The sequence below is a fragment of the Salmo salar genome, chromosome 03 (assembly GCF_965601325.2).
Source record: "Salmo salar chromosome 03, fSalSal1, whole genome shotgun sequence".
NCBI classification, from domain to species: Eukaryota; Metazoa; Chordata; class Actinopteri; order Salmoniformes; family Salmonidae; genus Salmo; species Salmo salar.
In genome coordinates, this window is record NC_138293.1 from 20,440,230 (window position 1) to 20,466,437 (window position 26,208).

At 45.0% G+C, this 26,208-nt stretch overlaps 1 protein-coding gene across 2 annotated transcripts in view; it reads left to right on the forward strand.

Moving 5' to 3' along the window:
• The window catches only part of LOC106599532 (glypican-5), a 241,722-nt gene that overhangs the window by 173,627 nt on the left and 41,887 nt on the right, over window positions 1–26,208 (forward strand). For both annotated transcript variants that reach the window (XM_014190814.3, XM_014190815.3), the window contains 2 exons: window positions 2,097–2,217; window positions 19,462–19,600. In XM_014190814.3, coding sequence (XP_014046289.3) covers window positions 2,097–2,217; window positions 19,462–19,600 — 260 coding nt within the window. The remainder of the gene's footprint in view (window positions 1–2,096; window positions 2,218–19,461; window positions 19,601–26,208) is intronic.

Genomic DNA, 26,208 nt, shown 5'->3' on the forward strand with positions numbered 1-26,208 from the left:
CATGCTGGATAAGTGTGCCTTGAATTCTAAATAAATCACAGACAGTGTCACCAGCAAATTACCCCCACACCATCACACCTCCTTCTCCATGCTTCATGGTGCGAAATACACATGCAGAGATCATCCGTTCAACTACTCTGCGTCTCTCAAAGACACTGCGGTTGGAACCAAAAATCTCATATTTGGAATAATCAGACCAAAGGACATATTTCCACCTTTCTAATGTCCATTGCTCGTGTTTCTTGGCCCAAGCAAGTCACTTCTTCTTATTGGTGTCCTTTAGTAGTGGTTTCTTTACAGCAATTCGACCATGAAGGACTGATTCATGCAGTCTCCTCTGAACAGTTGATGTTGAGATATGTCTGTTACTTGAACTCTGTGAAGCATTTATTTGGGCTGCAATTTCTGAGGCTGGTAACTCTAATGAACTTATCCTCTGCAGCAGAGGTAACTCTGGGTCTTCCTTTCCTGTGGCAGTCCTCATGAGAGCCAGTTTCATCATAGCGCTTGATGGTTTTTGCAACTGCACTTGAAGAAACATTCAAAGTTCTTGAAATTTTCCGGATTGACTGACCTGTCTTAAAGTAATAATGTACTGTCGTTTCTCTTTGCTAATTTGAGCTTTTCTTGCTATAATATGGACTTGGACGTTTACCAAATAGGACTATCTTCTGTATACCACCCCTACCTTATCACAACACAACTGATTGGCTGGAACACATTAAGAAGGAAAGAAATTCCACAAATTAACTTTTAACAAGGCGTACCTGTTAAATGAAATGCATTCCAGGTGACTATCTCATTAAGCTGGCTGAGACAATGCCAAGAATGTGAAAAGCTGTCATCAAGGCAAAGGGTGGCTACTTTGAAGAATCTGAAATATAAAATACGTCTATTTTCATTTGCTAAACACTTTTTTGGTTACTTCATGATTTCATATGTATTATTTCATAGTGTTGATGTCTTCAGTATTATTCTACAATGTAGAATAATAGTGCCTCCGAGAAAATGTTGTGCTGCTGACAACGTGCTGGACTAACTATCCTCATCACTCTGAGTGGATCCAAAGTGCTTTTGTTCTACTTTGAATTTGAAACCGACAGAGGGTGGACTTGAATTTTAGCTGGCACGTTGTCATTTTCACTACTCCGTTATACACTTTGAGGGTTTGATACATATTGAATGAGGGTTTTGATTCATATTGAAGGAGGGTTTTGATACATATTGAATTAGAGTTTGATACATATTGAATGTTTAGGGTTTGATACATATTGAATGTTTGGGTTTTGATACATATTGAATTAGGTTTTCCTGTGGCTCAGTTGGTAGAGCATGGTGTTTGCAACGCCAGGGTTGTGGGTTCGTATTCCCACGGGGGGCCAGTACGAAAAAGAAATGTATGCATTCACTACTGTAAGTCGCTCTGGATAAGAGCGTCTGCTAAATTACTAAAAATGTAAATGTAAAATGGTTTGATACATATTGAATGTTTAGGTTTTGATACATTTTGAATGTTTAGGTTTTGATACATATTGAATGTTTAGGTTTTGATACATATTGAATTAGGGTTTAATACATATTGAAGGAGGGTTTAATACATATTGAAGGAGGGTTTGATACGTATTGAAGGAGGGTTTGATACGTATTGAAGGGAGGGTTTTGATACATATTGAAGGAGGGCTTTTGATACATATTGAAGGAGGGGTTTTGATACATATTGAAGGAGGGTTTTGATACATATTGAAGGAGGGTTTTGATACATATTGAAGGAGGGATTTGACTAGGTATTGAATGAAGGTTTTGATACATATTGAAGGAGGGTTTTGATACATAATGAAGGAGGGTTTTGATACATAATGAAGGAGGGTTTTGATACATACTGAAGGAGGGTTTTGATACCTATTGAAGCAGGGTTTTGATACATATTAAATAAGGGTTTTGATACATATTGAATGAGTGTTGGTTGTTTGAAATATAATCCAGATTGTGATGTGATGTGATGCAATGTCGCTGTTTATATTGCCTACGTTCAACAAGTCAATGATCAATTCAACCTCTCTCTCTCCCCATCCATCTTTCTCTATCTCTCTCTCTAGTTATAAAGGCAAAGTGGTGGGGAACGGTCTCCAGGCCCAGAAGCAGAACCCAGAGGTCAAAGTTCGCAGCCCTAACCCCGAACTGGCCGAGGTCAAGGATAGGCTGGAGCGCTTCAACCAGGTAGGCCATCCCTCCAGCCTCATGCCGTTACCATGGTTGCACTAACACAAAGTTGTATCGCTACCGAGTTGGCTATAGGCGTATACAGCACAAACAGGTGAGACCAGACAAGGTGAAGGCAGTTGACTGACAGGTTTATACTATTATCATTCAGTTTGCATGTGAAAGGATGGGTTTTAGAATTACACGTGTAAAGAAACATATTCTTGTTGTGTGTTCGTGTGTCTAGTTAGGAAGGTCGTACTAGTATATGTGCAGACAGTGTACGCTGTCTAAAGGTACAGTGCATAACTAGTCATCTAGAGATTCCAGACCTACAAAGAAAACCTATATTCTGTGGAAGTGGGACGAGAGCCTAAAGCAGTGGATGTGGATCCATGTCTCTTTCAACACAATGAGAACAGAGCAGATTCCTACTGTACCATACTGTATTCTAGCTGTTCAGGAGAAGAGGAATGTATGAAACTTGATACAGATGCTACAATCTACTGTTTTCTATATGCTTTATTATCCTATCTTACATACTGGATTACTGTATATTGGACAGTTCTGATCTTGTTTATTATAGGTAAAACTGGAGAAAACGGTTTGGTGTTATTGGATTGGTTCTGGCTTTACTGTACCTAGTCCGTGTCACTACGTTTGATCCTGTTACTTGAATATTGAACACACCATAACATGACATCTGAGGCATAGTTGTATTTCGTTAGCTGACCTCTGCTTTCCTGTGTTTCTCTCTTATACCAAGATTGTTGTAAGAGCAAACGATAGATGAGAGAGAGGGAAAGAGAGACAGAGAGAGAGAGAGAAAATGAGAGACAGACAGAGAGATCGAGAGGCAGTGAGAGAGACAGAGAGAGAATGCCAGACATCGGGAGAGAGCGACACACAGAGCAAAAGGCCAGCAGTGAGTGACGGACAGACGGAGATGACACAGTGCAGCTTCAAAGTGACACCGTTGTTATGTAGATGAGGATTAGGTCCTGAAAGGGCCCGGGTATAAAAGCCTATTGCCCAGAGGTCCCTAGGGGCCATTTGAGGGGACAGATTCTGTTTCACTGATGCCTTTTGTGGCCCTGCATATTATACCCTCAGATATTACTCACACTGGCCATCTCTTTTTATCTCTTTCTCCCTCCCTCACTTTGTCCCCTCCTTTCTCATTCTCTTTCTGACGCTCTCTTTCTCTCTCCTCGTCTGTGTTACACCCATCTCTATCTTTTCTCTCACTCTCTGTGTTCCTTTTCCTTACCATCCATCATCTCTCCCTCTCTTCCCTTCTCTCATTCTTTCTCTCTCTTGTTCTTCCTTTCTGTCTCTCTACTTGCCTGTCCATCCTCCTGTTGCTGAGAGATCACTGATGTCTCCTCTGATTGACAATGGTGACTTCCTCCTGCAATGCATTCTGGGGTGGTGAGAGGTTGTTGCCATGGCAACCCATAATGGAGACGTGATGCTTTTGACATTTAAAGATATTCAATTATACCTTGATAGTGAGAGAAAAAGAGAGAGAGAGAGAGAGGTGCTGGGCTTCAGTGTTTACTTCAGATAAGAGCAGAGACAGGGTCACCCAGAGTGGCAAACTGTTTAATCTGCCCATAGCCGCTTTCCAGGATTCACTGGATAAACACACAGAAGATGGAGGAACAGACACACGTGCGTCTGCACACAACACACACACACGCAAGCACATACACACACTCATGCTGGAGCGGGAAACACACAAATTAGGGAATGGAACACACATGTTTTCACACAGCCCCACACACACACACACACACACACACACACACACTGACTTTTACAAGCCTGTACATATCTGAGATGTGCGAGTAATTATCATAAGACCCCAAGGGGTCTGTTGTCCTGTGTGTGTGTGTGTGTGTGTGTGTGTGTGTGTGTGTGTGTGTGTGTGTGTGTGTGTGTGTGTGTGTGTGTGTGTGTGTGTGTGTGTGTGTGTGTGTGCGCCTGCGTACGTGTTTGTGTGCGTGTTAAGAAGATTGTACAGCGTGGTGCTGTGAAGTGACAGTGTCTTTAACCTCCATACAGCCACATGACATTCTCCTAGTAGAGCCCACAGAGTTGGTATGACAGGGGGCACTGCTGGCACCAGGGTACTGATACATACATTGACATACTCCATACAAGAGTTTAGTGTTACACTGGCATTGTCATGACCCGGGGAAGGGAGGGGGGGTAGAAGTTGTAAGGTACTATGGGGTGTGTAGGAACGCACACGCACGTACACACACCATCATACACTATTACACACTATCACACACACACTGTGCCATTCACTCTCTTTTACACACACCACACGTTCTCTCGGAGGAGCGTCCGCGGCGGCAGAGACGAGCTCTAAGCCTTCTAATCTCCTGACCCCACATAAAAAGGTCCATGAAAAGCCTCGCTGACTCCAGCCCTCCCCCTCTCTCTCTGAGGATCATCTCCCCTTCTCTTCCCTCTCACTTCTCATCCCTCTCTCCTCCCCTCTGCTCTGACAGTAAATACAGCCCATGTCTACTGGAAGGAGCTCTGAGAGGGCGAGTTCTGATTGCAGATCACCAGCCCAGATGTTTTCGGGTGGAGATGCATTCACAATGCTCTGTCTGTCCCGCTATTGCAGCATTACAATGTGAATGTGTCTCCCTTCCTGCACACACAGACACACAGACACACAGACACACAGACAGTGAAGAGATGAGATGAGTGAGGTTGATGAAAGCAGTGCTTAGTGAGATGGACTGGAATGTAACGATGGGATAGGTCAGTGTATTGGCTCCAAGGTTCTGACACGATAGGGAGAGATCTGTTAGCTCTATGATTGATTACTAGACTACTAGCCTGGCCTACTCTCTATTGGATCTGTACTCACTGTAACATATCACAGATATTTTGTCATGTAGTTGTACAGTTGATTGGAACATGGTGCTTGCAATACCACCATCGTTTTGCCTTTAATTGCTGCATGGCCCACATGCTGTACATGTATAAGCTAAACATAGTTAACCCTGACTGACTGAATAAAAGCATCTGCTACAGTAAATGACTGTATTGTTATTAAACATTTTATTACAGTAAACATAGTTAACCCTGACTGAACAAAAGCATCTGATACAGTAAATGACTGTATTATTAAACATTTTATTACAGTAAACATTTTTAACCTGACTGACTGAACAAAGCATCTGCTACAGTAAATTACTGTATTATTATTAAACATTTTATTACAGTAAACATTTTTAACCCAGACTGACTGAACAAAAGCATTTGCTACAGTAAATGGCTGTATTGTTATTAAACATGTTATTACAGTAAACATAGTTAACCCAGACTGACAGAACAACAGCATCTGCTACAGTAAATTACTGTATTATTATTATTATTAAACATTTTATTACAGTAAACATAGTTAACCCTGACTGAACAAAAGCATCTGCTACAGTAAATAACTGTGTTGCTATTAAACATTTTATTACAGTAAACCCAAACGCCCTGAGGCCCGAGATGAGACAAATAGACCGTAGTTGTGCTGTCAGCCAGTCAAAAGGGGGGACAGATTCTTTCCTCTTGATGATTGAGCTATCCTTTACTGTAAATCTGGTGCTTCTGAAACACTGCAGCCCCACAGGGGATCATATGAGACTTTCACTGACTCCTTTTACAACTGGAGAGGTACTGGGAGTTAAAAGGTCTCTGAAAAATATCTGCATCTCGGATGTACCCCCCCGCTGTGGGTTATTGGAGACGCGGAACTGGACAATGTTTCACTCCCTGTGTTTTAATAAACCACAGTTGGAGTATATTAGGGTCCTCCTTTGTTTCTTTGTATTTATTTTGTCTGTTCCAACACCTTAACATTTGGGATGTGCGTATATTTAATTTTCATTCAGTTTATATTCTGTTGCTCAGAGCAGCAGGTAGGTGGTGGTACAGTGTGTATTGAGAGAGGCTTGGGTGGGTTTTTGATTCATGAATAGGCAAATAGCAGTGAGGGCATCAGCACTCCATATCAAAATATATCAAAATATATCCAGATTTCACTGGTCTGTGTCTGATATTTAGAATCATTAAAATCTCAGTTATATAAGCGGTTTGGTCTAGTGTGAGGTTTGCCATCTGTGGTTATTTAATGCTACTTAGACATAGAAAGGCATAGAGCGATTGGGAGAGAGGGATTGATGGATAGGCATAGAGCGATTGGGAGAGAGGGATTGATGGAAAGGCATAGAGCGATTGGGAGAGAGGGATTGATGGAAAGGCATAGAGCGATTGGGAGAGAGGGATTGATGGAAAGGCATAGAGCGATTGGGAGAGAGGGATTGATGGATAGGCATAGAGCGATTGGGAGAGAGGGATTGATGGAAAGGCATAGAGCGATTGGGAGAGAGGGATTGATGGATAGGCATAGAGCGATTGGGAGAGAGGGATTGATGGATAGGCATAGAGCGATTGGGAGAGAGGGATTGATGGATAGGCATAGAGCGATTGGGAGAGAGGGATTGATGGAAAGGCATAGAGCGATTGGGAGAGAGGGATTGATGGAAAGGCATAGAACGATTGGGAGAGAGGGATTGATGGAAAGGTATAGAGCGATTGGGAGAGAGGGATTGATGGAAAGGCATAGAACGATTGGGAGAGAGGGATTGATGGAAAGGTATAGAGCGATTAGGAGAGAGGGATTGATGGAAGCGGATAAAGAGGGAGATACACATAAACATACACTTGTTTGACTGACCCCAGGTCACCTGCGCAAATCTTCAGGTGTCAGGAAAGTTTGCTCATCACGCGAGCTAGCAAAGTTCACACACACAGACACACACACATACATACAGACACACACACACAGACACTCACACACACACAGATACAGACACACACACACACGTTTAGCCCCCCCACCCCCACACAGAGCAATATATCAAGTCACACTTCTAAAAGGCATAGAGATAAAAGCAAAGGGCCAGATCCTCTTGGTATTCCCAGCCTTCCTATGGTCTGAATAGGAGACACCCAGAGGGGCGACCATAACCCCACTGTCCCCCCATCCCTCCCCACCTCACCCCCTCAGTGACCGCCCGGCGGTATTCCATGTCAAGGGCCCCTTGGAATCCCGGCCTCAGGGAATACCGACGCTCTGTTTGAAGTCAGGTCTGAAATCTAAAGCCTGCTGAGGACAGCAGAGAGCAGAGCATGTGTTATCATACACACACACACACACACACACACACACACACACACACACACACACACACACACACACACACACACACACACACACACACACACACACAGTCACATACACACACACACACACACACACACACACACACACACACACACACACACACACACACACACACACACACGGACACACACACACGCGCACACACACACGCAGTCACACACTCACACTCACACACACATACGCACACACACACTAGCAAGCACACAAATGTCTACACGGACTATCTGAGCTGACCCTTGTATTTATATGCACGCTCACAGGACTCTACACACTAACGCACACTGGCACTTCAACACACACACACACACACACACACACACACACACACACACACACACACACACACACACACACACACACACACACACATAACATGCACCACACACATTTATACTGACTCTGCATACACACTCACATACAATCATCATATACTGTACGCTGCTGCTACTATGTTTATTGAATATTCTGATGCCTAGTCACCTTACCCCTATACATATCTCTTTCACTCCAGTATCCCTGCACATTGTAAATATGGTATTGGAACTAACTGACCCTGTATATACATAGCTTATTTGTTTATTTATTTTTTCTACAACATTGATATTGGGGCGGCAGTGTATTCTAGTGGTTAGAGCGTTGGACTAGTAACCGAAATGTTGCAAGTGTCACGTCCTGACCAGTGAAAAGGGTAATTTGCCATAGTAGAATGGTCAGGGTGTGGCAGGGGGGTTGTTTTGTGTGTTTTAGGTTTTTTTGGTTCTAGGGGAATTTGTTCTAGTTTTCTATTTCTATGTTTCGTTTTCCATGTTTGGCCTAGTATGGTTTCCAATCAGAGGCAGGTGTCTTTTGTTGTCTCTGATTGGAAGCCATACTTAGACAGCCTGTTTTCCTTTGGGTTTTGTGGGTGGTTGTTTTCTGTTTAGTATGTTAGGATACCTGACAGAACTGTTTGGCTGTCGTTTGTTTTTTCTTTGTGAAGTGCTTTTTCATTCAAAAATAAAAGATGAGCACTCAACACGCTGCGCCTTGGTCTGTTCACTATGACGCCTGTGACAGAACCACCCACCACAAGAAGATCAAGCAGCGTGGGAGGAGGTACTTGGAGTCATGGACCTGGGAGGAGATCCTAGATGGGGCAGGACCGTGGACAAGGCCGGGAGAGTATCGCCGCCCGCCAGAGGAGATAGAGGCAGCGAAGGCGGAACGGCAATACTGGGAGGAACGGCTGGGACGGCAAGAGGAGGCTGAGAGGCAGCCCCAAAAACATTTTTTTGGGGGGGGCATACGGGTAGTTTGGCTAGGTCAGGAGGGAGCCCTGACCTAACTTCCCGGGCATATAGGGGAGAGCCGTGGAGCAAACCTGAGCCAGTTAAGGAGTCAAGCGCGGAGTTCAACGCGAGATTCCGGAGAGTGGTACTGGCGGAAAGGGCACTGCAGAGCGGGCGTGCAGAGGGGTGAGAAATGCATTACGGGGTGATGCGCACTCTCTCGCCCATCCGCACGCACAGTCCGGTGCGGTCGGTACGGGCTCCGCAGCGTTGCCAGATGAGAGTTGGCCGGCAGCCAGGAAGAAGTGCGCCGGCTCAACGCATCTGGTCTCCAGTGCGTCTCCTCGGCCCAGTTTATCCTGCACCTGCTCTACGCACGGCAGCCCTCATTCCCCAGCACAGCCCAGTTCGCCCTGTGCCAGCGCTCCTTCCGTGCCGGGCTACAGTGACCATCCAGCCAGGTGTGGGTGTGCCAGCCCTGAGCTCCAGACCTCCGGTGCGCCTCCACGGCCCAGTGTGCCCTGTGCCTGCTCTGCGCACCCAGTCTCCTGTGCGTCTCCCCAGTCTGGTGAGACCGGTTCCAGCTCCCCGTAGGAAGCCTCCAGTAATGATCAATGGTCCGAAGCCTCCAGCGATAATCCATGGCATGAAGCCTCCAGTGATGATCCATGGCCCGGAGCCTGTAGGGTTAATCCATGGCACGAAGCCTCCAGTGATGATCCATGGCCCGGAGCCTGTAGGGATGATCCATGGCACGAAGCCTCCAGTGATGATCCATGGCCCGGAGCCTGTAGGGATGATCCATGGCACAAAGCCTCCAGTGATGTTCCATGGCCAGGAGCCTGTAAGGATGATCCATGGCATGACGCCTCCAGTGATGATCCATGGCACAAAGCCTCCAGTGATGATCCATGGCGCGGAACCAGTAGTGACGATCCATGGCACGGAGCATGCAGAAAAGGTCCTCAGTCCGGAGCCTCCAGTGACGCTCCTCAGCCCGGGGCCTCCAGCGACGCCTCTCAGCCCGGGGCAACCAGCGACGCCTCTCAGCCCGGGGCCTCCAGCGACGCCTCTCAGCCCGGGGCCTCCAGCGACGGTCTGCAGCCCAGAGTCTTCAGCGACGGTCTGCAGCCCAGAGCCTTTGGTAGCGGTCTGCAGCCCAGAGCCTCCGGCGGTGGTCGGCAGCGCAGAACGGGGGCTACGCTCGGAGCCAGAGCCACCTCCATAGTTGGAGGATTGGCGGAAGGGTTTGGGTGAAGCACAGGAACCGTCGTAGACGGTGGCCACCCTCCCTTCCCTCCCTTTAGGTTTGGGGTTGTTTTTGTGGGGGGGGGTACTGTCACATCCTGACCAGTGAAAAGGGTAATTTGCCATAGTAGAATGGTTAGGGTGTGGCAGGGGGGTTGTTTGTGTGTTTTGGGGTTTTTTGGTTCTAGGGGAATTTGTTCTAGTTTTCTATTTCTATGTTTCGTTTTCCATGTTTGGCCGAGTATGGTTTCCAATCAGAGGCAGGTGTCTTTTGTTGTCTCTGATTGGAAGCCATACTTAGACAGCCTGTTTTCCTTTGGGCTTTGTGGGTGGTTGTTTTCTGTTTAGTATGTTAGGATACCTGACAGAACTGTTTGGCTGTCGTTTGTTTTTTCTTTGTGAAGTGCTTTTTCCATTAAAAAATAAAAGATGAGCACTCAACACGCTGCGCCTTAGTCTGTTCACTATGACGCCTGTGACAGCAAGATTGAATCCCCGAGCTGACAATGTAAAAATCTGTTGTTCTGCCCCTGAACAAGGCAGTTAACCCACTGATCCTAGACCGTCATTGAAAATAAGAATTTGTTCTTAACTGGCTTGCCTAGTTAAATAAAGGTAAAATAAAAAATTATTGAGTTTAGAGCAAGCAAGAAAGGCATTTCACTGTATGTGACATTAAAACTTGAAACATACACACACACTTAGAGGCACAGCCACCAAATCTCCACTGTGACAGTCAACGACATGTCCCAACCATTGAGAAGGTCTGAGGTGACATCCTCCCTGAAGTGCTTATGACATATGACTCACAGGCATGGCCCAATGTGATGTCATGGCCTTTAAACAGTCTTTAGCGTTCAGGACACTACTGGGACTGGTTTAGACCAGATGATTCAAGTGGAGCAGCTCTCCATTGCTCTTCAAAGAGATGGAGTAGGACTGCAGTCCTGGTGCCAGGGGAGACTCATGATCTGGGTAATCTTTACAAACAGATGCCATCCCCACCACTGGGTTGCCTCTGAAGCTAAGCAGAGTTGTGCCTGGGCAGAGCCTGGATGGGAGATCACTCAGACCAGATGCAGCTGGAAGTGGTATTGGAGGGAGGGAGGGTTTGTAGGAGGAACTGTTCACTCTGGTCTAAGGAGACCCCAATGCCCCAGGAAAATGATGGGAACGGGGACACTGCCCTACTTCAGATGGGACATTAAACCTTCAAATGGAAATCTTTAAAGGGGTGCTTTCTCACACACATTAATCTTAGTCCTGGGCTGAAAAGCATGTTCATTGGAGAATTTCAGCTTAATCCATGTCTGGGAAACAGGCCCTAAATGTCTTCATTTTCTGTGGTTACTAAAGATCCTATGAAACCTGTCCCAAGAGTAGGGGTGTCCCCGGTGTCCTGGTAAAATGTCCTATCTGGGCCCTCATACTACTGTGGGTACATAAATCATCCGTAGCTTCCCTCTTCTATCCTCTGGGGCCGAATGTATCAAACATCTGAGTAGGAGTGCTGATTTAAGGACCATTTTTGGCCTTTGAGATTACAATAAATAAAAACACATGGACTGATCCTAGATCAGCACTCCTGCTCTGAGACCCTTCATACACACTGCCCCTGCTCCAAGTCTTTCTACTGTAGCGGTGTTAAATTGTCCCTGGTGGCTCTCTGGCCATATTACAGTGTATTACACATAATTAATCCACTGAGCCAAACCAGAAATCTAATCACACGCTCTCTCTCTCTCTCTCTCTCTCTCACACACACACACGGAAAATATGATTCTATTTGGCCTGCTGTCTCTGGTCAGGTTTCGAGACACAGACAGAGACGCTGTGGCCACTTTCCATACACACACAGACACATACGCACACATTTTCTTTTTTGTCCTGGTTACAGTGGCGTCAGAAAAATAGAATCTGTCACTGAGAAAATTGAGAGAACGTGAAAATAGATGAGGGACGAGAGGAAGCAAGGGAAGAAATGACTTCTGCAGACTTTTTCAGGGTCTATTACTGTCACGTTAGTTTCCGCTCTCCTCTCTTTCTCCCACCTGTTTCTTTGACGGACCCTGCCCTGATGAGGTGAGGATGCTTAAGTTGTCAAGGCGGTTCTGTCGCACACACACACACACACACACACACACACACACACACACACACACACACACACACACACACACACACACACACACACACACACACACACACACACACACACACACACACACACACACACACACTCATTCTGTGGGCAGATCACTCACACACTGTTAAAATACCAGTCATGACTACAGGATATCTGTACAACTACTGGCTGGCTCCCTGCTCTGCCATTGACCCTGTGATGGGGGTGGGTAACCCCTCCCAGTGCTGCTCTCTATCCCCTTTCTGTGAAATAGTACCACACTGCCCTGTTTTGCCCTCCTACCCGCTGAGCCTGGTCACAATATCAATATTCTCATATAAGACTGGAATGTGTGTCTTTATCCCCCTGCTGGGGTGCTTTGGAGTGGTTTACACACACACATGCACACACACACACGCACGCACACAATCACACACAGAGACACGCGCACACAGACACACAGTGAGTCAGCATCTTTCTCTGTCAGCATCTCTCCCCCTCACTATTTAGGGGATTGGTAACTCCTGGAAACGCTGTCTTCAGTGTGAGTAGGATAAACACACACACACTCCTCCGGAATGTTCCTGGAGAAAACAGGGATTGAAATTGAGAGAGAGGGATTGAGGGGGGAGGGGGGGGGGGGGGTCATGGTAGCCATGGTGGAGTGCAGAGCAACAAGGCTGTGTCTCAATAGTTTAAAATGGCTTCCTATCCTTTAGCTTGTGGACCATATGGGATGAGCCCCTCGGCTTGCACTGATAGCCGAGAGTCGAGACAGAAGATTGCCACGTGTCAGTAATGCGTTTAACCTTTATGTAACATTCATTCAACCAGGTTGTGAACCAATGAAAACATCACCAAGAGTCAAACCCACAGCCAAGATCTAAACGGTACAAACGCATCATAACAAGTGAGTCACTTGGATCAGACAGATGAACACAGCCACTGCTCTGACTGTACAGTATCTCTCCCCAACTCACAACATCCTCATAACTGATTAATTCATAACATTCTCGTAATATTGCTCTGTCCTATGCCCTACATGGGCTGTATCCTTAATAGCACCCTATTCCCTGTGTAGGTCACTACTTTTGACCACAGCCCTATGGGCCCTGGTCGAGTAGGGAAAAGGGTGTCATTTGGGACTCAGAGATTGAGAAGGCTGCATACATAACAGCAAGAAAGGTAAAGCGCGGACGGTAAAGTGCGTCCACAGCCAACTTGAACCAAGATCAGAACTACTGGAGCATTGTCTGAAATGCCAAGGACAGGAGCAGGGAGAAACATGTTGGAACAGAGCAGAACAGAGCCCATGTTGGAGATCCTGCCGCCGTTTGGCATGTGATCTAAGCGTCTAAAGCTAAGCATGAGGATCTCTGTGTGTGTGTGTGTGATCTCATGCTCGCCATGTGGTGTACAGTCCTTTCCCAGGGTGCATTTCTCCGTCTGGCCCCACTTGACCAATCAGACAATTGCGCTTTGATTCCTCTGACGCCTATTGGTGCTCTACCTAGGTGCTCCTTACATCATGACCAATCTGGAAATTTGTATTTGTGGTATAGTACTTTTCAACTTATTGTTGATGACATCAGACAGGAAGTAAGCCCTCTATTTCCTATCCGTCCTTAACAGTGGCGTTGAATCTAATCACCTTTATTGATCAATCGCCAGAGTGGAAATTGTTTCCTGTCGTTTGGAACGTAGCACCACAACGCCTAGCACCAGTTCTTGTTTTGCCTAGCACCAGTTCTTGTTTTGCCTAGCACAAGTTCTTGTTTTGCCTAGCACCAGTTCTTGTTTTGCCTAGCACCAGTTCTTGTTTTGCCTAGCACAAGTTCTTGTTTTGCCTAGCACCAGTTCTTGTTTTGCCTAGCACCAGTTCTTGTTTTGCCTAGCACCAGTTCTTGTTTTGCCTAGCACCAGTTCTTGTTTTGCATAGCACCAGTTCTTGTTTTATTCCAACTATAATAGCTACACAGGGAACCCAGACATGAAGTGGAATTATTCCCACATGAGAAGGGACTGGAGTTTGCCCAGTCAGATCACGTGGTCAGGTAAAACTCCTGGCCCTATAAAGTCTGAGGAAGTCTGGGGACTAGTTGGCATCAAACTGGGCATTGTGGGCAGCAAACTGATGTCATGGGCATCAACTTCTACCTTCTAGTACATACACAGTCCCTCCTCAGAACAGGCCAGATAGGCAGGCGGAGGGAAGCCTATCCAGTCAATACTATAATATAAAAAGGCCACTATAGAATCCCATTATTGAAATAGTTTACTAGAGTATTTCTCACACACACAGTCAGCCCGGCCTTGCCTCCACATAGCTGCTACATCACAATAAACGTTACAGCAATTTGCTTTTCAAACCACTACTGCTCCATTGAGATTGTAAAGGTAATAAACAACCAGGCATACAATAACAATGAACAAACACACACAAACCGCTTAGGAAAGCCTCCAGTTAACGAGTCGTTGCCACAGCGATGGCGTTTAATTAATTTAATCAATTTTCTTGTTAATTAAAGGGGCTTTAACAAGAAGTTTATCTTTAATCATATGTATAACACTTGTATCTTATATCAATGTTTATGATGGGATTAACGAGAAGTTTATCTTTAAAATGGTGTATAATACTTGTATGTTTGAGGAATTTTAATTATGAGATTTCTGTTGTTTGAATTTGGCGCCCTGCAATTTCACTGGCTGTAGGCCAGGTGTTCCGTTAGCGGAACCCCCTTCCCAGAAAGGTTAAAGACGACTGGGCCGCACAGTGTTATAACACACACACACTCAAACACACTTTAGGCTGAACAGTGTTGTGCACAGGCTGGAATATGTTCCCGGGATTCATCCGATAACAATGAGGAGTTTACCACATCAGTCACCAGCTTCATTAATAAGTGCATCGACGACGTCCTCCCCACAGTGACCATACGTACATATCCCAACCAGAAGGCAGGCAACATCCACACTATAGTATAAGGCTAGAGCTGCCTCTTTCAAGGAGCAGGACGCTAATCCGGACGCTTATAAGAAATCCTGCTCCGACGAGCCAACAAACATGCAAAGCGTCAATACAGGACTAAGATTGAATCCTACTATGTGGGCTCTGACACTCGTCGGATGTGGCAGGGCTTGTAAACTATCACCGATTACGAAGGGAATTCCAGCAGCGAGCTGCTTAGTGACACGATCCTACCAGCTAAATACCTTCTATGCTCACATCGAGGCAAGCAGCACAGAGCCAAGCATGAGAGCACCAGCTATTCCCGGATGACTGTGTGATCTCGCTCTCCATGCACGATGTGAGGAAGAGTTTTAACCTCTCTGGGCTAGGCGGGACGAAATCGTCCTACCTACGCAACAGCCAGTGTAATCCCGTGGCGCAATTTTAAAATACCTTAGAAATGCTATTACTTCAATTTCTCAAACATATGACTATTTTACACCATTTTAAAGACAAGACTCTCGTTAATCTAACCACACTGTCCGATTTCAAAAAGGCTTTACAACGAAAGCAAAACATTAGATTATGTCAGCAGAGTACCCAGCCAGAAATAATCAGACACCCATTTTTCAAGCTAGCATATAATGTCACAAAAACCCAGAAGACAGCTAAATGCAGCACTAACCTTTGATGATCTTCATCAGATGACACACCTAGGACATTATGTTATACAATACATGCATGTTTTGTTCAATCAAGTTCATATTTATATCAAAAACCAGCTTTTTACATTAGCATGTGACTTTCAGAACTAGCATACCCCCCGCAAACCTCCGGTGAATTTACTAAATTACTCACGATAAACGTTCACAAAAAACATAACAACTATTTTAAGAATTATCGATACAGAACTCCTTTGGGCAATCGAGGTGTCCGATTTTAAAATAGCTTTTTGGTGAAAGCACATTTTGCAATATTCTGAGTACATAGCCCAGCCATCACGGCTAGCTATTTAGACACCCACCAAGTTTAGCCCTGACCAAACTCCGATTTACTATTACAAAAGTTTGATTACCTTTGATGTTCTTCGTCAGAATGCACTCCCAGGACTGCTACTTCAATAACAAATGTTGGTTTGGTCCAAAATAATCCATCGTTATATCCAAATAGCGGCGTTTTGTTTGTGCGTTCAAGACACTATCCGAAGTGTAAATAAGGGTCACGAGCATGGCGCAATTCGTGACAAAAAAAATCTAAATATTCCGTTACCGTACTTCGAAGCATGTCAAACGCTGTTTAAAATCCATTTTTATGCCATTTTTCTCGTAAAAAAAGCGATAATATTCAGACCGGGAATCTGCGTTTAGGTAAACAGACAAAAGAAAACAAAGCATTCTGTCGACGCGGGCACGCGCCTGAGTCTCACAGTACTGTAACCAGCCACTACCCAAATGCGCTACTTTTTTTCAACCAGAGCCTGCAAAGCCACGATTCAGCTTTTTGCCGCCTTCTGAGAGCCCATGGGAGCCGTAGGAAGTGTCACGTAACAGCAGAGATCCTCTGTAATGGATAGAGATAATCAAGAAGGGCAAGAAATTGTCAGACAGGCCACTTCCTGCATGGATTCTTCTCAGGTTTTGGCCTGCCATATGAGTTCTGTTATACTCACAGACACCATTCAAACAGTTTTAGAAACTTTAGGGTGTTTTCTATCCAAAGCCAATAATTATATGCATATTCTAGTTACTGGGCAGGAGTAGTAACCAGAATTAATCGGGTACGTTTTTTATCCAGCCGTGTCAATAGTGCCCCCTAGCCCTAACAGGCTAAACAGGTTAACATTCACAAGGCTGCAGGGCCCGACGGATTACCAGGATGTGTACTCCGAGCATGCGCTGACCAACTGGCAAGTGTCTTCACTAACATTTTCAATCTCGCTGTCTGAGTCTGTAATACCAACATGTTTCAAGCAGACCACCATAGTCCCTGTGCCCAAGAACACTAAGTTAACCTGCCTAAATGACTACCAACCCGTAGCACTCATGCCTGTAGCCATGCAGTGCTTTGAAAGGCTGGTCATAGCTCACATCAGCACGATCATGCCAGACACCCTGGACCCACTCCAATTTGCATAACGCCCCAATAGATCCACAGATGACGCTATCTCTATTGCACTCCACACCTGGATCAGAGGAAAACCTATGTGAGAATGCTGTTCGTTGACTACAGCTCAGCGTTCAAAACCATAGTGCCCTCCACGCTCATTACTAAGCTCAGGACCCAAAGACTAAACACCTCCCTCTGCAACTGGATCCTGGACTTCCTAACGGGCCGGCCCCAGGTGCTGAGGATAGGCAACAACACATCATCCATGCTGACCCTCAACATGGGGGCCCCTCAGGGTGCGTGCTCAGTCCCCTCCTGTACTCCCTGTTCACCCACAACTACGTGGCCGCGCACGACTCCAACACCATCATTAAGTTTGCTGATGACACAACTGTGGTAGGCCTGATCACCGATGACAATGAGATAGCCTATAGGAAGGAGGTAAGTGACCTGGCACTGTCTAAAAGAAGGAACGACAACGCCTCTTCCCCCTCAGGAGATTGAAAAGATTTGTCATGGGCCCTCAGTTCCTCAAAGTTCTACAACTGCACCATTGAGAGCATCTGTCTGTATCGCCGCTTGGTATGGCAACTGCTTGGCATCCGACCACAAGGCGCTACAGAGGGTGGTGCGGATGGCCCAGTACATCACTGGGGCCAAGCTTCCTGCCATCCAGGACCTATATAATAGGCGGTGTCAGAGGAAAGACCATAAAATTGTCAGAGACTCCCGTCACCCTAGTCATAGACTCTTTTCTGTGCTACCGCACGGCAAGCGGTACCGGAGAGCCAAGTCTAGGACCAAAAGGCTCCTTAACAGCTTCTAGCACCAAGCCATAAGACAGCTGAACAATTCATCAAATGGCCTCCGGACTATTACATTGACCCCCCCCCCCCCCTCCCTTTTGTACACTGCTGCTACTCGCTGTTTATTATCTATGTATAGTCACTTCACCCCTACCCACATGTACAAATTACCTCATCTAACCTGTACCCCCGCTCACTGACTCGGTACCAGTACCCCCTGTATATAGCCTCATTATTGTTATATTATTGTGTTATTTTATTTTTTACTTTTGTTTATTTGGTAAATATTTTCTTAACTCTTCTTGAACTGCACTGTCGGTTAAGGGCTTGTAAGTAAGCATTTTCACGGTAAGGTCTACACTTGTTGTATTCGGCGCATGTGACAAATACATTTTTATTTTATTAGATTTTCTCGTCTTCAGCCTACTTCTCTTTTTATAACCCCCTCCCCACACACACACACACACACACGCCAATCGTTGTGCTTCACCTCACCACCATCATCTGCCATGATGTGTCAGGGAAATGAACCTAAGGGTCACACACACACGGTCAATTTGAAGACCCTCTGCGTCCTCCAGAGCAGAGGGCTGTCGCTAGCAGCACCTTGGCCCGCTGACGCTGTCACACACTGGGGAGTGAAGGGTTACACTATGGGGGCGAAATGAACCAGAGCTAATATGATATCGCTCTAATGCTTCTGACTGATTTACTCCCATTGGGTTATGATGTGGCTGTTCACTCATGACTGCACGGCCAGGCACGACTCCAACACCATCATTAAGTATGCTGATGACACAACAGTGGTAGGCCTGATCACCGACAATGATGAGACAGCCTATCGGGAGGAGGTCAGAGACCTGACCGTGTGGTCCAAGGACAACAACCTCTCCCTCAACGTGATCAAGACAAAGTAGATGATCGTGGACTACAGGAAAGGAGTACCGAGCATGCCCCAATTCTCATAGACGGGGCTGTAGTGGAGCAGTTTGAGAGCTTCAAGTTCCTTTGCGTCCACATCCTCAACAAACTAACATGGTCCAAGCACACCAAGACAGTCGTGAAGAGGGCACGACAAAACCTATTCCCCCTCAGGAGACTGAAAAGATTTGGCATGGGTCCTTAGATCCTCAAAAGGTTCTACAGCTGCACCATCGAGAGCATCCTGACGGTTGCATCACTGCCTGGTATGCAACTGTTCTTTCTCCGACCGCAAGTCACTACAGAGGGTAGTGCGTACGGCCCAGTACATCACCGGGGCCAAGCTTCCTGCCATCCAGGACCTCTATACCAGGCGGTGTCAGAGGAAGGCCCTAAAAATTGACTCCAGCCACCCTAGTCATTGACTGCTACCGCACGGCAAGCGGTACCGGAGCGCCAAGCAATAAGACTCCTGAACAGCTAATCAAATGGCAACCCAAACTATTTGCATTGCAATAATTGGGTGTTTATTCATCATAACTCTATCTATGTTATCTGTCTCTCTCCACCAGGAGATCCAGGACATGCTGCCGGGGCTGGGCCAGAGAGAGTCCTGGGGGGAGCTGGGTAGCGGAGACACAGAGGACGGTAGTGGAGACTGCGACGATGAGGATGGGTGTCAAGGGTCTGGAACGGGGGCAGTCAAGACCTGTGAGTGACAAAGACGCACTTACACACACACACAACCAGGTGTGCACGCACACGTAAGCACGTGTCACGCACATACACACGCGCACCTCTCTAATTCAGTGTTTACATCTGAACAACCAAGTATATCAAGCCTCTAGTGTAGATGGCCTGGCAGGACTGACTGTGTGTCTGGGTGAGTTATAGTACCTTCTGGCTGAAGAAGCCAGCAGCTGTCTGCAAATACTAACAGGGCTAGGCAACACTCTGGAGACCTGGACTGACATCATATGCTGGGAGGAAGGGAGGGAGGGCTAACAAAAGGCTTGGGCCTCCTGTATTTGGAAAACATCTGAGAAATAGAATATTGCATCTGCTTCACTGGGCAACCATGCCAGGTCGTGTTCTTGGTTTATCTCTTTTTCTGTCTTGCCTTCTCTCCCTTTATCCCTCTCCCAAATGTTTACATTGCCAAAGCAGGTGAAATAGATAAACAAAAGTGAAATAGACAATATAAAATGAACAGTAAACATTGCACTCACAAAAGCTCCAAAGAAATAGAGACATTTTAAATATAATATTATGGCTATTTGTGTGTGTCTCTCTCTCTCTCTGTCTCTCTCACCCTCTCTGTCTCTATCTCTCTCTGTCTCTCTCTCTCACTCGCTCTTGTTCTCTCTCTATTAATTCAATTTAAGGGCTTTATTGGCATGGGAAACATATGTTAACATTGCCAAAGCAAGTGAAATAGACAATAAACAAAAGTGAAATTAACAACAAAAATGAACAGTAAACATTATACTCACAGAAGTTCCAAAATAATAAAGACATTTTAAATGTCATATTATGACTATATACAGTGTTGTAACAAATGTGCAAATAGTTAAAGTACAAAAAGGAAAATAGATAAACATAAATACAGGTTGTATTTACATTGGTGTTTCTTCTTCACTGGTTGCCCTTTTCTTGTGGCAACAGTGTGGTATCACATCTTGCTGCTGTGATAGCACACTGTGGTATTTCACCCAGTAGATATGGGAGTTTATCAAAATTGTGTTTGTTTTCGAATTCTTTGTGGATTTCTGTAATCTGAGGGAAATATGTGTCTCTAATACAGTCATAAATTTGGCAGGAGGTTAGGAAGTGCAGCTCAGTTTCCACCTCATTTTGTGGGCAGTGTGCACGTAGTCTGTCTTCTCTTGAGAGCCAGGTCTGCCTACAGCGGCCTTTCTCAATAGCAAGGCTATGCTCACTGAGTCTGTACATAGTCAAAGCTTTAGTAGTTGATTGTAAGATTTGTATTTGATCATGTATATGTTTTTGCTGTTTGTTCTTTGTTATAGGGCCAAAAAGATTGAAGAAGTGGTTTATCCATAAATCTCCGTTTTGGATAGGTAACTCTTCGTGTTGTTTGTTTAGTGTTTTCCAATTATCCCAGAAGTGGTTAGAGTCTATGGATTCTTAAATTACATTGAGCTGATTTCTGACGTGCTGTTCCTTTTTCCGTGGTGTATTTCTGTATTGTTTTATTGATTCACCATAGTGTAGGCGTAGACTCAGGTTGTCTGGGTGTCTTTGTTTTTGGTTGGATAGGTTTCTTAATTAGTTTTTTTAGGTTTTTGCATTCTTCATCAAACCATTTGTCATTGTTGTTAATTTTCTTCTGTTTTCTGTAAAAAAAAGAAAATGATTTGATAGGGAAGCTGAGAGGTCAAATACGCTGTTTAGGTTTTCTACTGCCAAGTTTACACCTTCACTATTACAGTGAAACGTTTTGTCCAACAAGTTGTCTAAAACAGATTTAATTTGTTGTTGCCTAATTGTTTTTGGTAGGTTTCCACACTACTTTCCTTCCATCTATAGCATTTCTTAATATTATTCACTTCCTTCGGCTTTGATGCCTCACGGCTGAGTATTGCTCTGTTCATGTAGACTGTGATTTTTCTGTGATCTGATAGTGGTGTCAGTGGGCTGACTGTGAACGCTCTGAGAGACTCTAGGTTGAGGTCAGTGATAAAGTAGTTTACAGTACTACTGCCAAGAGATGAGCTATATGTGTACCTACCATAGGAGTCCCCTCGAAGCCTACCATTGACTATGTACATACCCAGCGTCCAACAGAGCTGCAGGAGTTGTGACTTGTTTTTGTTGGTTATGTTGTCGTAGATGGACCTAGGGGGTCATATGGGGGAGGGAATGCTGTCACATGCAGGTCGGTGTTTGTCCCTCTTTGAGCTGAGGGTGTCAGATTCTTGTCCAGTTCTGGCATTTTGGTCACCACAGACAAGTACATGTCCCTGGGCCTGGAAATGATTGATTTCCCCCTCCAGGATGGAGAAGCTGTCTTCATTAAGGTATGTGGATTCTAGTGGGGTGATATAGGTAGCACACAGGAGGACATTTTTCTCTGTTAAGTTAACTGTCAAATGTCAAATGTGCCTGTTTTGATAAATTTAATAGAGTAAGTTAGGTTTGCTCTATACCAAATTAGCATACCCCCTGAGTCCCTTCCATGTTTCACAACTGGTAGTTTGGTGGATGGGACTACTAGCTCTCTGTAACCTAGAGGGCAACCAGTGGGTCTGTCTCCTCTATACCATGTTTCCTGTAGGATGACAATGGCTGTAGGTTCCTGCTCTTTAGGCCAAAAGCAGATGACCTCAGGCCTTGGATATTCCAGGATGAGATAGTGAAGGCTTTGTGTTCCATAAAGTGTTCAATGTTGTTGGTCGTGTGGTTTTGCCTCAGGCCAGTAAGTGTGAGTAGAGCCTGCTGAGCATCTGGCACATGCCATTGGCTTGGGCTAGTGTAAGAGTTGGGGATGGGCCTGTTTTCCTGCTCAAGGCCTTGGCATATGTGTGACTTCCATGTTGAGGCCCTCTTTGCAAGAGTGGGGGGCATGGGGTGGGCAGCAGGGGCATAGGTCTGATCTGAGGGGGCCTAAATGGGGTGTGGGCATGGTTGACTTGGAGCGGGGTGTTGATTGGTTGGGGTGTGGATGTGGATGGTGGTGCTGTGGTCTGGATGTAGGTACCATTACTGTTCCAGATTTTTACAAGTTCACATTGGCTAACTCAGTCCTCATTGTCTAATATCCTGAGTTTCCACCCATCGGTAACACCCCCCCCCCAGAGGGGTAGTGTGTTAATATAGCTCTGCACCATGCCAGGAGACGGTCTGTGTAGAAGATTAAGTTGCTTATGTTCCCATTTTTATAATAGTCAGCAAAAAGTATTTCTTGATTTTCCATAAGGAGCTTCGTTTTGTACTCTTTTCGTGCCTTATAATTTTTGACGTACACAGGGTACTGTATTGTAATCTCTGAACAGCGGGAGGGGTCTTCAAAGGCCTCTGAATTTGAGTGGGGTAGGCTGTGCGACTCTCCTGCCATTGTTTGGCTCAAGGGCCTTGACACCTCTCACTTCACACTTCAGTGGTAATTGAAGTTGTATCTATTCTGTCCTAGCAAGCTTGGTAGCCTTAACTTAGCATTCAGTCCTTATATAGTAAAATATATCATTGTAATGTATTTTTCTTCTTGGCTTTTGAAAATATAAAATTGCTTCCAACTAAACATTACTCACTCAGTTCCGGGTTGGATGGTGTTTTCAGGTTTCTGATGTTTGTTTGCCAGAGCATTTGCTGTATAGCTTGGAAATAATAATCCTAGTAGGTAGTAGGAAGCCTTCCAGGTAATTCCGTCCAAAATCAGGTTGTTGGTTTGGAGTTTTGATTTGGAGTGAAGGTTATGTTGTGTAGGGAAGCATCCTGTATATGTCCCTGCCAAAAAATCCAAGTTTATCTAACTCTAAATCGTATCTTTTTGTAAAAACATGCTGAAAAATGTGGGCGCTCACATGCAGCTGTGTCTCTCTCTATCTGTGTCTCTCTTGCTCTCTCTCTCTCTCTCAGCCTTGACTTCAGTGGTCCTTTCCCTGCTGAGTTTTTACTTTGTAGGGTGCGGTCGTGTGTGTGTGTTTGTTTGTCAAGTGTGTGTATGCAGAAATGTATTGATGGGACAGTGTGTTGACAAGGCCACTGGACCTGCCTCTGGGGTGCTGTTGATTTACAGGGATAACCAGTAGTGTAAAGTACTTAAGGAAAAATACTTTAAAGTACTACTTAAGTTGTTTTTTGGGGTATCTGTAGTTTAATATTTATATTTTTGCCAACTGTTACTTCACTACATTCCTAAAGAAAAGTATGTACTTTTTACACCATACATTTCCCCTGACACCCAAAAGTCCCCGTTACATTTTGACAGGAAAGTTGTTCAATTTACACACTTATCAAAAAAACATCCCTCGTGATCCGTACTGCCTCTGATCTGGCGGACTCACTGCTTAATATAAGGAATTTGAAATGGTTTATAATTGTACTTTTACTTTTTATACTTAAGTACATTTGAGCAATTCCATTTAATTTTGATACATAAGCATATTTAAAACCAAATACTTTTAGACTTTTACTCAAGTAGTATTTTACTGGGGGACTTCCACTTTTAGTTGGGTCATTTTCTATTAAGGTATCTTTACTTTTACTCAAGTATGACAATTGAATACTTTTTCCACCACTCTTTTTCCACGTCTAACCCAGGAACTGTTAACTATTTTACAGATTTATTCCAGTTACACACACATCCCAACCCAAACACACACTCACAAATGTGTACGCACACATGCACACACACAGTCAATACATGTATATACACTCTGTCTCACACACACATATACACACATTAACCCTTACACACCCCATCCCACACAACACACAGCTATGCGGTGGGACCAGAGTGTGATTATGAGGTTGAACCTCTCTACTGCACTGTTCTGCTAATCTTAAAGACAATGAGAGTCCAGTTCTCTCTCACTCTCTCTCTCTCTCTCTCTCTCTCACTCACTCACTCACTCACTCACTCACTCACTCACTCACTCACTCACTCACTCACTCACTCACTCACTCACTCACTCACTCACTCACTCACTCACTCACTCACTCACTCACTCACTCACTCACTCACTCACACACACAGCCAACTACTTAGTAATGGCAATGTTGATTGGCCAGATCAATCCCTATTTGCCTTAAAGCAAGGCTGTCTATGTAATAGCCAATACGTCCTTGGCGTTTAGGACCTAACTGTGTTTTCATATTACTTAATGCCATTAAAGTAACTTCAGTCATTAGTTACTGCCATTGGCATAGACGGGACAGTCTCTTTCCATCCAGTCTGAAGTAGAGGGTTCTCACATAGTATTGATGTGATGGTGGTTGTTTTTCCACACCATGTGACCTGACCTGGAAATGCTTTGGGCCCTAGTTAGTGGTTATACTTGAGGTCATGAGTTTTTCCTGGTCAGCTAAGGAAAAACTCCTGGACTTAGAGATACAGTATGTTGCAATACTACATGTTTGGGCATTACACTGCTTGCCTTGGCAGTGGGTTTTGGTATAGATAGACTAGATCATCTATACCCAATAGTTCTTCCCGGCTGTATGTGGTCAGACTGGTCAGACTTAGAAGGCGAGCACGCCATCCACCACTTCCGAACATATTTCTCGCCAATGTCCAATCTCTAGACAACAAGGTGGATGAAATTAGGGCACAAGTTGCTTTCCATTGAGACATCAGAGATTGTAACATTCTCTGTTTCACAGAAACATGGCTCACTGTGGATATGTTGTCAGAGTCGGTACAGCCACCCGGTTTCTTCATGCATTGCGCCGACAAACAAACATCTCTCTAGTAAGAAGAAGGATGGGGGTGTATACCTTATGATTAACGACTTATGGTGTAATCATAACAACATACATGAACTCAAGTCCTTTTGTTCACCTGACCTAGAATTCCTTACAATCAAATACCGACCGCATTATCTCCCAAGAGAATTCTCTTTGATTATAGTCACAGCCGTGTATATGCCCCCAAGCAGATACCTCGACACCCCTGAAAGAACTTCACTGGACTCTATGTAAACTGGAAACCATATATCCTGAGGCTGCATAATCTGAGAACAAGGCTTCCTAAATTCTATCAGCATATTGAATGCGTGACACGAGCTGGTAGCATTCTGGACCATTGCTACTCTAACTTCTGCGATGCATACAAATCCCTCCCCCGCCCGCCCTTCGGGAAATCTGACCATGACTCCATTTTGTTGCTTCCATCAAATAGGCAGAAACTAAAACAGGAAACACACATGCTCAGGTCTATCCAACGCTGGTCTGACCAATCGGATTCCACGCTTCAAGATTGCTTCGATCACGTGGACTGGGATATGTTCCGGGTAGCCTCAGACAATAACATTGATGTATACGCTGACTCGATGAGCGAGTTTATTAGCAAGTGCATCGGAGATGTCGTACCCACTGTGACTATTAAAACCTTCCCTCACCAGAAACGTGGATTGGTGACAGCATTCACTCAAAACTGAAAGCATGAACCACCACTTTTAATCATGGCAAGGCGACTTGAAACATTACCGAATACAAACAGTGTAGTTATTCCCTCTGCAAGGCAATCAAACAAGCAAAGTGTCAATATAGAGACAAAGTAGAGTAGCAATTCAACGGCTCAAACACGAGACGTATGTGGCAGGGTCTACAGTCAATCAGGGATTACCAAAAGAAAA